Source organism: Diplotaxodon limnothrissa, linkage group LG3, assembly GCF_057381915.1.
Source record: "Diplotaxodon limnothrissa isolate DT_005_m linkage group LG3, D_limnothrissa_male_GT1.1, whole genome shotgun sequence".
In the NCBI taxonomy this organism is placed as follows: Eukaryota; Metazoa; Chordata; class Actinopteri; order Cichliformes; family Cichlidae; genus Diplotaxodon; species Diplotaxodon limnothrissa.
This window is the reverse complement of record NC_140598.1, coordinates 25,123,227-25,138,607: the sequence shown is the minus strand read 5'-3', so window position 1 is coordinate 25,138,607 and position 15,381 is coordinate 25,123,227. Positions and strand designations below refer to the sequence as shown.

Below are 15,381 nucleotides of genomic sequence, written 5' to 3'. Positions count from 1 at the left end.
ATTACTGTACAGTTTTTGAGAAAATTCATGGTAAAATCTTCCCATTTTGCTTTACTGTACTCTACATATTGACATCTTTGAGTTCCGATTACAAGAAAACTGTAAGAGGTGACGCAGATATTTCACTGGATTCTGACTCTAGGCTGTCGCCACTCTTCACCCTGTGATCCACAGCCAAAATTACTGTACGGTTTTTGAGAAAATTGATAGTAAACTTTGCACAATTTACTCTACTGTACTCTATATATTCTCATCTTTGAGCTTAGATTACAGGAAAACTGTAAGAGGTGACGCAGGTATCTCACTGGATTATGACTCTGGGTGACCCCCACTCTGCACCCTGTGATCCACAGCAAAAATTACTGTATGGATTTTGAGAAAATTCATAGCAAAATCTTCCCATTTTGCTTTACTGTACTCTACATATTGACATCTTTGGCCTCAGATTACAGGAAAACTATAAGAGGTGACGCAGATATCTCACTGTATTCTGACTCTAGGCTGTCGCCACTCTTCACCCTGTGATCCACAGCCAAAATTACTGTACGGTTTTTGAGAAAATTGATAGTAAACTTTGCACAATTTACTCTACTGTACTTTTAATATCCTCGTCTTTAACCTCAGATTACAGGAAAACTGTAAGAGGTGACGCAGATATTTTTACTGGATTATGACTCTGGGTGACCCCCACTCTGCACCCTGTGATCCACAGCAAAAATTACTGTACGGATTTTGAGAAAATTGATAGTAAACTTTGCACAATTTACTCTACTGTACTCTATATATTCTCATCTTTGAGCTTAGATTACAGGAAAACTGTAAGAGGTGACGCAGATATCTCACTGGATTATGACTCTGGGTGACCCCCACTCTGCACCCTGTGATCCACAGCAAAAATTACTCTATGGATTTTGAGAAAATTCATAGCAAAATCTTCCCATTTTGCTTTACTGTACTCTACATATTGACATCTTTGGCCTCAGATTACAGGAAAACTATAAGAGGTGACGCAGATATCTCACTGTATTCTGACTCTAGGCTGTCGCCACTCTTCACCCTGTGATCCACAGCCAAAATTACTGTACGGTTTTTGAGAAAATTGATAGTAAACTTTGCACAATTTACTCTACTGTACTTTTAATATCCTCGTCTTTAACCTCAGATTACAGGAAAACTGTAAGAGGTGACGCAGATATTTCACTGGATTATGACTCTGGGTGACCCCCAGTCTGCACCCTGTGATCCACAGCAAAAATTACTGTACGGATTTTGAGAAAATTGATAGTAAACTTTGCACAATTTACTGTACTATACTCTATATATTCTCATCTTTGAGCTCAGATTACAGGAAAACCATAAGAGGTGACGCAGATATTTCACTGGATTATGAATCTAGGCCATCTCCACTCTGCACCCTGTGATCCACAGCAAAAATTACTCTATGGATTTTGAGAAAATTGATATTAAAATCTTCCCATTTTGCTTCACTGTACTCTACATATTGACATCTTTGAGCTCCGATTACAGGAAAACTGTAAGAGGTGACGCAGATATTTCACTGGATTCTGACTCTAGGCTGTTGCCACTTTTCACCCTGTGATCCACAGCCCAAATTACTGTACGGTTTTTGAGAAAATTGATAGTAAACTTTGCACAATTTACTGTACTATACTCTATATATTCTCATCTTTGAGCTCAGATTACAGGAAAACTGTAAGAGGTGACGCAGATATTTCACTGGATTATGAATCTAGGCTGTCGCCACTCTGCACCCTGTCATCCACAGCCAAAATTACTTTACGGTTTTTGAGAAAATTGATAGTAAAATCTTCCCATTTTGCTTTACTGTACTCTACATATTGACATCTTTGAGCTCAGATTACAGGAAAACTGTAAGAGGTGACGCAGATATCTCACTGGATTATGACTCTAGGCTGTCGCCACTCTTCACCCTGTGATCCACAGAAAAAATTACTGTACGGTTTTTGAGAAAATTGATAGTAAACTTTGCACAATTTACTCTACTGTACTTTTAATATTCTCATCTTTGAGCTTCGATTACAGGAAAACTATAAGAGGTGACGCAGATATCTCACTGGATTATGACTCTGGGTGACCCCCACTCTGCACCCTGTGATCCACAGCCAAAATTACTGTACGGATTTCTGATAAAATTAAATCCTATTCCATTACCAAACAAAATGAGTTCATTGAAGTATTTGCTTAACTACAAGAAATGTCTTTCCACACACAATTTAAATTTTTCAAAATGTCATTCACACACCACCTCAAGTATCAACTTCAGTTTTAGACATTATTGATTCAGTGCTTAATCACAACAATAGTCAACTTAAGGCACTTACATAATAAGTTAAACCTTACAATAATACATACAGAGAAAAACCCAACAATCATATGACCCCCTATGAGCAACAGTGGGAAGGAAAAACTCCCTTTTAACAGCAAGAAACCTCCGGCAGAACCAGGCTCAGGGAGGGGCGGCCATCTGCCTCAACCGGTCAGGGTGAGAAATGACATTTCTCAGATTACTGATTTCTCATATTACTACTACACAGTTTAGATACACTCAACAAAAATATAAACGCAACACCTTTGTTACTGCTCCCATTCCCCATGGGATGGACGTAGAGACCGAAAATTCATTCCAGATACACAATATAACCATCCCTCCCAAACAGTGGTCACAAATCAGTCCAAATGTGTGGTAGTGGGCACATCTGCCATATTGAGATAATCCATCCCACCTCACAGGTGTGCCACATCAGGATGCTGATCTGACATCATGAGTAGTGCACAGGTGTACCTCAGACTGCCCACAACAAAAGGCCACCCTGGAATGTGCAGTTTTTTGCGCTATTGGGGGTCTGGGGACCCAGAACCGGTCAGTATCTGGTGTGACCACCATTTGCCTCATGCAGTGCAACACATCGTCGCATGGAGTCTATCAGATTGTCAATTGTGGCCTTTGGAATGTTGGTCCACTCCACTTCAATGGTTGTGCGAGGTTGTTGGATATTCGTGGGAACTGGTACACGCTGTCGTATACGCCGGTCAAGCACATCCCGAACATGCTCAATGGGTGACATGTCCGGTGAGTATGCTGGCCATGCAAGAACTGGGACATTCTCAGCTGCCATCTGCCCTGAACAATGTGAACCATGATTCATCCGTGAAGCGCACACCTCTCCAACGTGCCAGATGCCATCGAATGTGAGCATTTGCCCACACAAGTCTGTTACGGCGACGAGCTGGAGTCAGGTCAAGACCCCGATGAGGACGACGGGCATGCAGTTGAGCGTCCCTGAGACGGTTTCTGACAGTTTGTGCAGAAATTGTTTGGTTGTGCAAACCAATTGTTCCAGCAGCTGTCTGGGTGGCTGGTCTCAGACGATCTTGGAGGTGAACCTGCTGGATGTGGAGGTCCTGGGCTGGTGTGGTTACACGAGGTCTGCGGTTGTGAGGCCGGTTGGATGTGCTGCCATATTCTCTGAAACGCCTGTGGAGACGGCTTATGGTTGAGAAATGAACATTCAATGCACGGGCGACAGATCTGGTTGACATTCCTGCTGTCAGCATGCCAATTGCACGCTCCCTCATTGCTTGTGGCATCTGTGGCATTTTGCTGTGAGACAAAACTGCACATTCCAGGGTGGCCTTTTGTTGTGGGCAGTCTGAGGTACACCTGTGCACTACTCATGATGTCAGATCAGCATCCTGATGTGGCACACCTGTGAGGTGGGATGGATTATCTCAATATGGCAGATGTGCCCACTACCACACATTTGGACTGATTTGTGACCACTGTTTGGGAGGGATGGTTATATTGTGTATCTGGAATGAATTTTCGGTCTCTACGTCCATCCCATGGGGAATGGGAGCAGTAACAAAGGTGTTGCGTTTATATTTTTGTTGAGTGTATCTAAACTGTGTAGTAGTAATATGAGAAATCAGTAATCTGAGAAATGTAATTTCTCACCCTGACCGGTTGAGGCAGATGGCCGCCCCTCCCTGAGCCTGGTTCTGCCGGAGGTTTCTTGCTGTTAAAAGGGAGTTTTTCCTTCCCACTGTTGCTCATAGGGGGTCATATGATTGTTGGGTTTTTCTCTGTATGTATTATTGTAAGGTTTAACTTATTATGTAAGTGCCTTAAGTTGACTATTGTTGTGATTAAGCACTGAATCAATAATGTCTAAAACTGAAGTTGATACTTGAGGTGGTGTGTGAATGACATTTTGAAAAATTTAAATTGTGTGTGGAAAGACATTTCTTGTAGTTAAGCAAATACTTCAATGAACTCATTTTGTTTGGTAATGGAATAGGATTTAATTTTATCAGAAATCCGTACAGTAATTTTGGCTGTGGATCACAGGGTGCAGAGTGGGGGTCACCCAGAGTCATAATCCAGTGAGATATCTGCGTCACCTCTTATAGTTTTCCTGTAATCGAAGCTCAAAGATGAGAATATTAAAAGTACAGTAGAGTAAATTGTGCAAAGTTTACTATCAATTTTCTCAAAAACCGTACAGTAATTTTTTCTGTGGATCACAGGGTGAAGAGTGGCGACAGCCTAGAGTCATAATCCAGTGAGATATCTGCGTCACCTCTTACAGTTTTCCTGTAATCTGAGGCCAAAGATGTCAATATGTAGAGTACAGTAAAGCAAAATGGGAAGATTTTGCTATGAATTTTCTCAAAATCCATACAGTAATTTTTGCTGTGGATCACAGGGTGCAGAGTGGGGGTCACCCAGAGTCATAATCCAGTGAGATATCTGCGTCACCTCTTACAGTTTTCCTGTAATCTAAGCTCAAAGATGAGAATATATAGAGTACAGTAGAGTAAATTGTGCAAAGTTTACTATCAATTTTCTCAAAATCCGTACAGTAATTTTGGCTGTGGATCACAGGGTGAAGAGTGGCGACAGCCTAGAGTCAGAATACAGTGAGATATCTGCGTCACCTCTTATAGTTTTCCTGTAATCTGAGGCCAAAGATGTCAATATGTAGAGTACAGTAAAGCAAAATGGGAAGATTTTGCTATGAATTTTCTCAAAATCCATACAGTAATTTTTGCTGTGGATCACAGGGTGCAGAGTGGCGACAGCCTAGAGTCAGAATCCAGTGAGATATCTGCGTCACCTCTTACAGTTTCCCTGTAATCTGAGCTCAAAGATGAGAATATATAGAGTACAGTAGAGTAAATTGTGCATATTTACTATGGATTTTCCCAAAAACCGTACAGTAATTTTGGCTGTGGATCACAGGGTGCAGAGTGGAGATAGCCTAGATTCATAATCCAGTGAAATATCTGCATCACCTCTTACAGTTTTTCTGTAATCTGAGCTTAAAGATGAGAATATATAGAGTATAGTACAGTAAATTGTGCAAAGTTTACTATCAATTTTCTCAAAAACTGTAAAGTAATTTTTGCTGTGGATCACAGGGTGCAGAGTGGGGGTCACCCAGAGTCATAATCCAGTGAGATATCTGCGTCACCTCTTACAGTTTTCCTTTAATCTAAGCTCAAAGATGAGAATATATAGAGTACAGTAGAGTAAATTGTGCAAAGTTTACTATCAATTTTCTCAAAATCCGTACAGTAATTTTGGCTGTGGATCACAGGGTGCAGAGTGGGGGTCCCCCAGAGTCAGAATCCAGTGAAATATCTGCGTCACCTCTTACAATTTTCCTGTAATCGGAGCTCAAAGATGTTAATATGTGGAGTACAGTAAAGCACAATGGGAAGATTTTGCTATGAATTTTCTCAAAATCCGTACAGTAATTTTGGCTGTGGATCACAGGGTGCAGAGTGGGGGTCACCCAGAGTCATAATCCAGTGAAATATCTGCGTCACCTCTTACAGTTTTCCTGTAATCTGAGGTCAAAGATGAGGACATTAAAAGTATAGTTGAGTAAATTGGGTAAATTTTATTGTTAATTTTCTCTGAATCATACAGTAATTTGGGCTGTGGATCACAGGGGGGAAAGTGGAGATACACTAAAAATGGGAGTGGATTGTGAAGTAAAATAGTGTCAGGACACAAAACACTGCGTTTCTAAACCGGTTTTCACCCATACCGTAATATACGTAAGAGTAGTGCAACCACATTTTCGGTGCGGCTGGCGGGGCGGCTAGCTTGACTGCGACTTCGTAAGTGAGGGCTCACTTGACCGCAGTCGTGTACTGGGTCTAAACTCTGCTGCAGGTCCATATATCAAACGATCACTATGGCATTACTGAGAGTTGAAAAACTGTCTAAAGTCTTTCATCTTTAATAAAATGATCAGCGTTCTGCTCTACCAGGTGTAACAATTGAGTTTAACATCCAGGCATCCATGAAAACGGAATTTATGACATTTAACGGAGTTAGAAGTTAGCAGGGAGTTAGCTCGCTAGCTTCTATCTAAATACAATATAGCATGTCCTGACTGCGGGGTTTTGGAAACAAATTAAAACGTACAGCTCTGCTATCACTTCCAGCATAAATGAAGACAGAAAACTAAACAGCAGTGACGTTTGTAGGGTTACTGAAGTTGGGCTAGCTGGTATATAATGATGTGCTACGTGACCGCTAGCGACACAGCTATGTTAGCATAATATAAACAAGCTAACTTTTTTTCCACTCGAAAAAAGTTAATGTGAGTGTTCTCAGTGGTCAGGAACAAATGTAATCGCATGGCAGGATGCTGTAAAAGGACCAAACTTCAGCCAGGAGAACAACTGAGATAATCCATCCACAATACGAGGTTAGTCATTCATATACTGCTGCATGGGCTGGGCTGTAGTTACATCCTAAGGTTTTAAAAACTGAGCTTAAATAAATGATTAGTGGTAATAAAAGCCGAGGGAGGTCAACAGTGATCGCTGACTGTTTTAGGAGCTTTTTGAGATCAAATAGAAAAAAATACATAACATTAAACATGTTAACAACACAAAAGCTATATTAAACGCAGACTACTTTAGACCCGGAAGTAGGATTCGTCGCGTCATCACTGAACAACCCGATAGGACTTCATAGGGCTTTGGAGTTGACGTCATGCCGCAATTTTTGAGCTCAGATTACAGGAAAACTGTAAGAGGTGACGCAGATATCTCACTGGATTATGACTCTAGGCTGTCGCCACTCTTCACCCTGTGATCCACAGAAAAAATTACTGTACGGAGATGGACTTACACACTTGCTTTACTTCTCTCGGGATAACTTTGTCGGAGATGAAATGCCAGGTTACTAGCGAAGCTCCAAATGCTATTCAGACCACCAACAGGTCCCGCATGCCACAGCTGCTCTATCACGTGATGCATACTGCTCCGACGTGCTAACGTTCTGAGGTGAGTTACAGCGTGTTGCAAGTTTTGTGAGTTGCTTTCGTGATATTTAATGGATCGGATTACATTTTTTATTTTTCTCCGATATCCGATCCAGTAATTTAGGTCAGTATCGGACCGATACGTAATATCGGATCGGTCCATCTCTAATATATATATGTGTGTGTGTGTGTGTGTGTATATGTATATATATATATATGTATGTATATATATATATGTATGTGTGTATATATATGTGTATATATATGTATATATATATATATACATATATATGTATATATATATATGTATATATATATATATACATATATATGTATATATATATATGTATATATATATGTATGTATGTGTATATATATATGTATATATATATATATATATGTATATATATATTAGGGGTGCAACGATACACAAAATTCACGGTTCGGTTCGGTTCGATACTTTGGTGTCACGGTTCGATATTTTTTCGATACAAAAAAATGTTCATGCATTTTTAATTTGTCATTTATTAAAATTATAAATATATATTTTAACTCAAAAGTACAGTTTTTAAATTTAACCCTAACCCTTGTGCGTGTTTTTTATTTTGACAGCGAATGCGCACCTGTGGACCACTTATGTGCAGCCCTGGTTATTTAGCTCATCATATTGCAGCCACAGAAATTCTTTTGTCCATATAAACCATAAAGCTGCACTTTCTTTTTGCCTTATAGTCTGATTTGTCATAACTTCTCCGTTTTGTGGTAAGCTTTTCTTTGGCTGTCACTTCTTCACCCTGACCTGTCTTATTTGGCTCAGCAGAACTGAAATGCTTTTACACACTCACTCACATAAGCTCAGCGATTCTCTGCGCGATCAACCTCTCACATGTTTAAGCTTGCTGCGGGAGATTTCACTTGTCATGTTTGCATAGTAAGCTAACGATTAATAAGACGATGTCAGAGGAATTGGTGCACAAATTATCATCACTCACAGATCAGTGCTGTGGCTCTCTATACACAGTTCGCACGATTGCAAAGTGAAAGCAAAAAAACAAGCGCAAATTCAAACGCGACTTCAATATGTCACATATTGACAGTGGCTCACCGATGCCAATGACATAATTACCCAGCTACATTTCTGAAAGAATGCAAAAGCATTGACATATATTTTTCCTACAATACCCCGACGGGCAGGGAAGAGATAGATTTTGGTAGGCCGACTGAAAAAATCGCTAGCTCCGGGACGTCGGGCTAGCGATATTGCAAGCCCTGTATCTGATTGAGGAATCACTCATCTTTGGAAAAGAGAGTTTATTACAGAGAAATGGCTCTTTCCAAAATAAAAGCTATACTATCCGCTTCTTCTGGGCTATATTCTCAGCCGCATATTAAACATATAAGGAGAATCATGTGCTAACAGCTGTCTAAATGACTCGGCTAAAGTTAGTAGCATGCTTGCTTTTTTTTGTCTGCTTCCACTTGTCTTTGCACTAGGATGATGTCGGCGTAAATGTGCAGTCATATTCGTTGTGTTCCCACTAGTGCTTTCAGGTTAATCTCGATGAAATGACCTTAACGCCACAATACGGCAAATCTCCGTTAACGAGCTACCGCCGATCGCTCCGTGCATGGGGCTAGACGGCCAACACGTTAACGAGCTAACTGCGCTAACACACTAGTTCCCACCCATGTAATTGAGCATTGCATGGCACATCCAACATACTGTTTTACTTTAGTCCATGACTCGCTTACCTTCAGGGTCATACGTCACATGAAAACCAAAATAATTCCAAATGCCAGATCTGAATGAGGGTGGGGGAGGTCCATGTTGCGAGGAGAGCTTAACTTTCTGTCTCGCTAACTTGCCCTGCGCTCTTCCTTCTGATGATGCTGTCTGTGTTGAGCGCTCAGTGGATCTGCGCTGGACAGTGCAGCCTAGGCGGAGTATTCGAACGCAGATTCACTGAGCGCTCAACACAGACAGCATCGTCAGAAGGAAAGTTGATAAAATTGTAATAATACAATTTTATCAACAATAATATTGTTCGATACATATGCGTACTGAACCGAAAGCACTGTATCGAACGGTTCAATATCGATACGAATATCGTTGCACCCCTAATATATATATATATATATATATATATACAGTGGGGCAAAAAAGTATTTAGTCAGCCACCGATTGTGCAAGTTCCCCCACCTAAAATGATGACAGAGGTCAGTAATTTGCACCAGAGGTACACTTCAACTGTGAGAGACAGAATGTGAAAAAAAAAATCCATGAATTCACATGGTAGGATTTGTAAAGAATTTATTCGTAAATCAGGGTGGAAAATAAGTATTTGGTCAATAACAAAAATACAACTCAATTCTTTGTAACATAACCTTTGTTGGCAATAACAGAGGTCAAACGTTTACTATAGGTCTTTACCAGGTTTGCACACACAGTAGCTGGTATTTTGGCCCATTCCTCCATGCAGATCTTCTCGAGAGCAGTGATGTTTTGGGGCTGTCGCCGAGCAACACGGACTTTCAACTCCCGCCACAGATTTTCTATGGGGTTGAGGTCTGGAGACTGGCTAGGCCACTCCAGGACTTTCAAATGCTTCTTACGGAGCCACTCCTTTGTTGCCCGGGCGGTGTGTTTTGGATCATTGTCATGTTGGAAGACCCAGCCTCGTTTCATCTTCAAAGTTCTCACTGATGGATGGAGGTTTTGGCTCAAAATCTCACGATACATGGCCCCATTCATTCTGTCCTTAACACGGATCAGTCGTCCTGTCCCCTTGGCAGAAAAACAGCCCCATAGCATGATGTTTCCACCCCCATGCTTCACAGTAGGTATGGTGTTCTTGGGATGCAACTCAGTATTCTTCGTCCTCCAAACACGACGAGTTGAGTTTATACCAAAAAGTTCTACTTTGGTTTCATCTGACCACATGACATTCTCCCAATCCTCTGCTGTATCATCCATGTGCTCTCTGGCAAACTTCAGACGGGCCTGGACATGCACTGGCTTCAGCAGCGGAACACGTCTGGCACTGCGGGATTTGATTCCCTGCCGTTGTAGTGTGTTACTGATGGTGACCTTTGTTACTTTGGTCCCAGCTCTCTGCAGGTCATTCACCAGGTCCCCCCGTGTGGTTCTGGGATCTTTGCTCACCGTTCTCATGATCATTTTGACCCCACGGGATGAGATCTTGCGTGGAGCCCCAGATCGTGGGAGATTATCAGTGGTCTTGTATGTCTTCCATTTTCTGATGATTGCTCCCACAGTTGATTTCTTCACACCAAGCTGCTTGCCTATTGTAGATTCACTCTTCCCAGTCTGGTGCAGGTCTACAATACTTTTCCTGGTGTCCTTCAAAAGCTCTTTGGTCTTGGCCATGGCGGAGTTTGGAGTCTGACTGTTTGAGGCTGTGGACAGGTGTCTTTTATACAGATGATGAGTTCAAACAGGTGCCATTCATACAGGTAACGAGTGGGGGACAGAAAAGCGTCTTACAGAAGACGTTACAGGTCTGTGAGAGCCAGAGATTTTCCTTGTTTGAGGTGACCAAATACTTATTTTCCACTCTGATTTACGAATAAATTCTTTACAAATCCTACCATGTGAATTCATGGATTTTTTTTCCACATTCTGTCTCTCACAGTTGAAGTGTACCTCTGGTGCAAATTACTGACCTCTGTCATCATTTTAGGTGGGGGAACTTGCACAATCGGTGGCTGACTAAATACTTTTTTGCCCCACTGTATTTGTGTACATGACAGCATTGCTGTCCAGCATTGTGTTTATCAAAACTCTTTTTACAAATCCTGCTGTGTGTGTGTCCCCCAGGTGATTAACAGGAGGAGAAGAGTCTGGTGGTGCAACGGAGGAACAATTTCATCCATTTGGACTCAGCTCAGCCACTACAGAGGAAACAATCAATGACTTCAACACAAAAGGTGAGAAAAATATCACAGTTACAATTAGGGATGCACCGGTACTGGTATCGGGGCCGATACTGTAAAATGTGTGTGTACTCATACTCGTAAAAGTTAAGCGATACCATGAACCGATAATAATGTAGCCCGGATGGGAATTTGGGAGTAGATACTCATAATTCCCATGGACTTAAACGCCACGGTAACATAAGGTGTTCACAGTTGATGTTTTGTGATGTAACTGTACCCAGAATGTAATTTGCCCTGTAATATGTCACAAGGTAAATACAGGTAATTAGAGCAATCAAACTGTTATGTTAATCATAAAGTATTATTTTATGGTATGTAACTCTGAATGGAGTTTAAATATTGTTCAGAGTTCTAATTTCTTGTAACAGAAGTTACAAGAAAATACAAAGATCATATTTTATAAGCACACATTGAAACAACAATATCATCAGTTGAACTTGAAATTTCTTATGCGTGAAAGATTTTCTCTGCTGATCAATATTTCTTCAATAATGTCATTTTCATTACAACTCTCATTGTAGCATATCATTGTAATGTGATACTGCCACCAGAAGGTGGTGGAAACACACCAACAATGTGTTTGTTGACATGTTTGATTCAACCAATGGAGGGAGTTTCAGTTTGTTCCACGACTGCATTTCACTCATTGCCTCTGTTTGTATCTCTGTCACTGCAGGACCAACATGGAGCGAAAAGTCAGCGCTCTCAGGAGGCCGACAAACCACACAGAAGAAAAGGAGAGAAAACCTACAGCTGTGATGAGTGTGGAAAGTCTTTTACCCGGGCTGGAGATTTAAAAAGACACCAACTCATCCACAGTGAAGTTAAAGCGTACAGCTGTGACTTGTGTGGAAAGTCTTTTACCCGGGCTGGACACTTAAAAACTCACCAACTCATCCACAGTGGATTTAAACCATACAGCTGTGACTTGTGTGGAAAGTCTTTTACCGGGGGTGGAAACTTAAAAAGACACCAAGTCATCCACAGTGGAGTTAAACCTTACAGCTGTGACTTCTGTGGAAAGTCTTTTACCCAGGCTGGAGACTTAAAAAGACACCAAGTCATCCACAGTGGAGTTAAACCTTACAGCTGTGACTTGTGTGGAAAGTCTTTTACCCTGGCTGGACACTTGAAAAAACACCAACTCATCCACAGTGGAGTTAAACCTTACAGCTGTGACTTCTGTGGAAAGTCTTTTACCCAGGCTGTAAGCTTAAAAAGACACCAACTCATCCACAGTGGAGTTAAACCGTACAGCTGTGACTTGTGTGGAAAGTCTTTTACCGGGGGTGGAAACTTAAAAAGACACCAACTCATCCACAGTGGATTTAAACCTTACAGCTGTGAGTTGTGTGGAAAGTCTTTTACCCAGGCTGTAAACTTAAAAACACACCAACTCATCCACAGTGGAGTTAAAGCGTACAGCTGTGACTTGTGTGGAAAGTCTTTTACCGACGGTGGAAACTTAAAAAGACACCAACTCATCCACAGTGGATTTAAACCTTACAACTGTGAGTTGTGTGGAAAGTATTTTACCCAGGCTGGAAGCTTAAAAAAACACCAACTCATCCACAGTGGATTTAAAGCACACAACTGTGAGTTGTGTGGTAAGGCTTTTGCTCTAAATAGCGACTTACAGAGGCATCTAGTTACCCACTCTGGAATTAAGGCGTAGAGGTGCGACTTTTGTGGAAAAAGTTTCAGTGACAAACAGTACCGAAATATTCACCTACGGATTCACACTGGAATTGATGTTTCCTGCTGTGACCAGTGTGGGAAACTGTTTACAACAGATGCACAGTTACAACAACACACTGAGGAGAGACCTTATAAATGACCTGTGTGAGAAGACTTTTAAAGCTCCAAATCAGCTGAAAAAGCACCAACAGATCCACACCAGAAAGTAACTCTAGAAGTGCAGTTACTGTGAGGATGTATTTATGTTTTATCTTGTAATTTTAACCTGATTGTTTGGAAAAAGTCTGATCAGTAAACTTATGGAGTTATACTGAATGAACTGTTTGGAAAAATGAAGAAGTAACCTGAGTTTTATAGTGTAAACAGTAAAATGTAATTGGACGTTGGCAGAGATGCTTTTTATTTCAGGCGACGTTCAGGATAAAAATGTTGAAGGAATTCTCTGATTTACAATGTCTTTGTTTAGAAGTGGAGAGAAGCACACTGATCCATTTCTCAACCCTGTCGTCACTGTGGTGGTGGGAAAGCGTTTCTCTTTAACTTTTGTGGAAAAACCTCCAATCACGAACGGGACCTAAAACCACATCAACGTAGCCACACTGGAGACAAAATGAACTACTGCAAAGAATGTGGGAGGGGCTTCCACACACCAAGTACATTAAAAATATGTCTGTGAAGGTTCTCAGTCATCCAGGTCATCGTAGTCAAAGGAGCTTGCAAAGAAAAGCGTCTGGACTTCTTTAAGTTGCTTGAAGACGTTTCACCTCTCATCCGAGAAGCTTCTTCAGTTCTAAGGTCAAATGGTGGAGAGTCCCAGATAAAAACCTAGTGGGAGTGACCCCCACAGAGGGACAAAAGGATCCCCTGATGATCCTCTAATCACCTGAGCCAAGGTGTGAAATTGGGTGTGGGACCCAATCAGCCAGAGTTTCGGGTGTGTTCATTGTTAGTCCTGGCCCCACCTTGTCATGCGAATTCCTGAGGTCAGATGGCCCAGAATGTGAGTGGGCGTTAAGGCGTCTGGGAAGGGATCTCAAAACTGGATTATAGATGGCAGAGAGTTGGTGTCGTAAACCCCCGCCTCTGTTCAAAGATGGTCGCTCACAGTGGACGTAGATGGCTTCTTTCACTCCTCTTTCAAACCATCTGTCCTCTCTGTCCAAAATGTGAACATTGGCATCCTTGAAAGAGTGTCCTTTATCCTTAAGATGCAGATGGACTGCTGAGTCTTGTCCTGTGTAGCAGGACAAGACTAACAATGAACACACCCGAAACTCTGGCTGATTGGGTCCCACACCCAATTCCACACCTTGGCTCAGGTGATTAGAGGATCATCAGGGGATCCTTTTGTCCCTCTGTGGGGGTCACTCCCACTAGGTTTTTATCTGGGACTCTCCACCATTTGACCTTAGAACTGAAGAAGCTTCTCAGATGAGAGGTGAAACGTCTTCAAGCAACTTAAAGAAGTCCAGACGCTTTTCTTTGCAAGCTCCTTTGACTACATTAAAAATACATGACCTCTTCCACAGTGTGGTCAAAAAGCACATCTGTGACCAGTGTGGGTCATCCTTCACCACTGCAGGAGGGACACCATACAAGTGCAGACACTGTGACAAAAGCTTCTCACAATCAGGTCATCGTAACAAACATGAACGTACACACATGGAAGTGAACTTCAGCTGTGACCAGTGTGACAAGAGCTTCAGGAATCTCAGTTCATACTCCGAACACAAACAATCCCACACTGTAAATAAACTGTTTCACTGTTACCAATGTGCAAAAACATTCACTTCATTATCTGCTCTGTGCAAACATCAGCCTGATCATGCAGGACTGAAATCACTGGATCACAATGAATCTGAAGAGAGAGAAAGATCCTCTTCTGGTTTCAGGCTCAGACTTAAAAACCTTGAGATCAGGCTCCACAGAGTTCAGATGGAATCTCCTGTAAAGAGTGTCAGCTGATGCCACACTTTGATCTGATGAGGTAGCTCTGATTTCTGGAGCTGCAGTGAATAATCCTGAATGTTACATTTAGGAAGCTGCATGTATAGATATGTATATCAAGTTTATTATTTTTCCTTTGAGGGATTTTAATTCTCTAAAATGTTTTCCTTGTTATATTTTGATCTTTGTTCCCTTAGGACACAGTAGTGTTTAGTAGTTGTACTTGTTACTGTATTATTAAAGTTATAGGAATGTCTTTTTTACCAAACTAATAATGTATCAGAATTGCAGATATTGATATATATTTCAATTTCTTTCATTTGAACTTTCTTAGTGTTTCCAAAATTAACTTTTTTTTAATGTATTCATTTAATGTGTTACCTCTGTTAAATTTCAATTCTTCATTCATATTTAATCTTTTGCTGAGGTAAAATCTTCTCTTAAATCATTT

General features: G+C 41.2%; 1 protein-coding gene across 1 annotated transcript; it reads left to right on the top strand.

Annotated features, from left to right (window-relative positions):
- The first annotated feature begins 11,084 nt into the window (after positions 1 to 11,084).
- On the top strand, positions 11,085 to 12,960 carry LOC146635084 (uncharacterized). Its single transcript, XM_085344998.1, has 3 exons — positions 11,085 to 11,276; positions 11,962 to 12,660; positions 12,730 to 12,960. Exons 1-3 carry the CDS (start codon positions 11,259 to 11,261, stop codon positions 12,958 to 12,960), a joined length of 948 nt encoding a protein of 315 aa, XP_085201124.1. The 5' UTR covers positions 11,085 to 11,258.
- The last annotated feature ends 2,421 nt before the right edge of the window (positions 12,961 to 15,381 follow it).